At 34.1% G+C, this 2,805-nt stretch overlaps 1 protein-coding gene across 1 annotated transcript; it reads left to right on the top strand.

Moving 5' to 3' along the window:
• Nucleotides 1-234: 234 nt before the first annotated feature.
• On the top strand, nt 235-2,114 carry LOC110608475 (early nodulin-20). Its single transcript, XM_021747714.2, has 4 exons — nt 235-540; nt 678-793; nt 1,057-1,467; nt 1,771-2,114. The coding sequence occupies exons 1-4, from the start codon at nt 405-407 to the stop codon at nt 1,834-1,836; spliced, it is 729 nt and encodes a 242-aa protein (XP_021603406.1). The 5' UTR covers nt 235-404; the 3' UTR covers nt 1,837-2,114.
• The last annotated feature ends 691 nt before the right edge of the window (nt 2,115-2,805 follow it).

The raw sequence follows: 2,805 nt of genomic DNA, 5'->3' as shown, positions 1-2,805 counted from the left end.
GCTGTTTATAGCCAAAGGACTGCAGGCTTATAATCACTGACCTAATCATTTAAGAATAATAATTCTCATCATTTTTTTTTTTGAGAATCAAACCCAAAATTTCCCTTCTTGATATTATTTAATTATTCTTTCTACTTTTTTAAAAGCTTTTTTTGATGATGGGTTTCAGATTTTCCACAAACAAAATCATACCACCTTTTACTGTATAAAATAATCATACACTAAACACAGTCTCCAATTTCCCTTCTCTGTTTTCCATTCAAATCTCCTCTCCTCCCATCAAAATGCCAAACACCTCTCTAATATTTTTCTAATCAAAGCTTCCTTTTGCTGCTCCTAACTCATAAATAAGCTCTCTTCTAATTGATTCCCCGCCTCTAATAGTCTAATAATCTTGAACACCCATGAGGATTTCTTCCATGACTCTCCTTCTCTTTCTTCTACTCTTCATGCTCTCTCAAGCTTCTCACTCCATGACAATCCTTGTAGATGGTGTTTCAGATTGGAAAAATCCCAATGTTCATGTAGGAGACACAATCAGTGAGCACTTAATGAAAGACTTTTTTTTTTTCCCCTTTGTTGTTTCTGATTTGTTGCTTTTAGTTTCTTTCTTTGTTTGGCTACTATAGCTTACAATTGCTGACATTCCTTTGCATTTTCTCTTCTTCTTCTTTCAGTTTTCAAACACAAGTATCAGTTCAAACTCTACATTTTTCAGAATCTAAGAGCCTTCAATGTCTGCAACTTCACTCAAGCCTCACTTCTCACCAAGCCCAACTCCACCTCCTATACGGTATCTCTCTCTCTCTCTCTCTCTCTCTCTCTCTCTCATTATGCATGCATATTAGGCTAGAGAAATGGCTAAAGGATCTTCTGGGTTTGAAAACTTGGTTCAAGTTTCTTGATTTGCTTCTAACTGGAATCTTTTACAATACCAAGACTAGCTCTGAAATTCTTGTTTTTCCCATTTTTCTTCTCCTTTTAGAGCTTGGAATTTTAATTTCTTTTACTAAAATGTTTAACAAAGTTTCTGATCTCGAATTGATGCAAATCAAGTGGTACCCATCACGTCCTGGTTTCTACTACTTCGGATTCAACAATGGCTCACATAAATCTTGCAATCAAGACTCTCAAAAACTGTTCATAAAGGTATCTCCACAAGCACCACCACCACTACCAGCATCACAGTTCCCTCCAACACCAACTCCAATTCCACCACCCATTTCCGGTGGTGAAGTGTCGTCTTCTCCAGCTTATCCATGGCCATTCCATCCTCGAGAAGCAGCATCTTCACCGGCTCCAGAACCCAGTAGTGGTACAAGCTCTCCATTGACAGTTCCAACAGTGGTGCCGGATAAAGGTGGCGGCATACCATTTATCAATAGTAATCCAGCCGTTCCTTTGCCGACCGGTGAAGTTGATTCCGCCACTATACGCCCGTTGCCTGCCTCTGGTCATCATCATCAGGTGCCTCTCCTCCCATGCACACATATTTTTCATTTTCTTTTCCTTCAGAAAATCTCTTAATTTTCTACATTGTAGCATTAAAACTTTCTACATCTTCTACTTCATCATTAATTTTCTACATTTAAATACTACTCCATCATTAATCCACTGATTAAATATCTTCCCTCTAGATTATACACATTCTTTTCACAAGTGACATTTCATGAAAAGAAAGAAATTAAATTAAAGAAAAAGCTCATCATTATGTTGATGATAAAAGCATGTGATGAGGTAGTGGTTTTGAAAGGAAAATTGATTATGCAGGTGGCAGTGGGGCTACTTGGAGTTCACATGACTCTATTATGTGTGATATTGCTGCTGCCTCTGTGAAAAAAAGAAGAGAGAAGGAGGCAAAGGGAGGGCTGCAATTTGGTGTAAAAAGGAAGGAAGTAGGCTAAATATGCAGTGAGTAGTTTGGTTAATGAGTTCAAAGTAGCTTTATTATGATTATGATGATATTTGGACCCTACTTTTGAATCATATTTCTCACTTTTTGATGTTTTTGTTTTGGCCATGCAATCGATTGCTACTTCTTTTTTCTTTTTCTTTGTTCTTTCTCCCACTTTCTTTTGTATATTTGAATGGTAAAGTAATTTTCTCTTTTGTTCTTTGTTTTTCTTTGACTCATCTTGCTCAATTGGCCATGCAATAGATTTTTTGTTTTTTTTCTTTTCATTCTCCCAAAATATGGGTCCATTCCCTTTTTAATTTGATAATCTATTTATTAATTTTCTAATATATCTCCATTTCATGTATATTGAAAAAGTAAAATTAATTATTAATTCTAACAATAATTTAATAATGAAATAATATTTAAACAAATTATATAAAATTATTATTTTAAATATATTAATTATATTCTTTTTATTTTCTGTGTAAAAATAATAATTATCCGGAAATCCATAATAACTAGTAAATCTCCATTTAACATGACCTTTCGAAATCAATAAAATTAAAAAAAAAAATCAACCAACACATAAATCTTCCACATTAACGAAAGGTCTACTCTCAACTATTGTCTATTAACTGAGAAACAACCATCAAAATGTAAAAAATTATGAAAAATTTTTATATGAAAACTAAGAGTTTTTGTTTTCATCAAAAATAAAATATCCGGCTTGTAACTAGTAACCAAATCCTTCAATATATTAACTGTCTGAGGATTGCCGAGTTCTCGGCAGTTTCAACACAAGATGATAATTGCTTTCGGCTATCTTAACTTTTGACGGGATAAGCCGTTTCGATAGTTAATTAACGCAGATCGTCTTCCTTGATATAGGAAAAGAAGAAATTAAGTTT

This window comes from Manihot esculenta, chromosome 2 (genome assembly GCF_001659605.2).
Source record: "Manihot esculenta cultivar AM560-2 chromosome 2, M.esculenta_v8, whole genome shotgun sequence".
NCBI lineage: Eukaryota > Viridiplantae > Streptophyta > Magnoliopsida > Malpighiales > Euphorbiaceae > Manihot > Manihot esculenta.
This window is presented reverse-complemented; position numbering and strand designations above follow the sequence as displayed.

Coding starts and splice junctions, on each gene's coding strand:
- LOC110608475 (XM_021747714.2), top strand. CDS start 405: ATGAGGATTTCTTCCATGACTCTCCTTCTCTTTCTTCTACTCTTCATG. Junction 541..677: donor TCATGTAGGAGACACAATCA/GTGAGCACTTAA, acceptor TTCTTCTTTCAG/TTTTCAAACACAAGTATCAG. Junction 794..1,056: donor CCAACTCCACCTCCTATACG/GTATCTCTCTCT, acceptor ATGCAAATCAAG/TGGTACCCATCACGTCCTGG.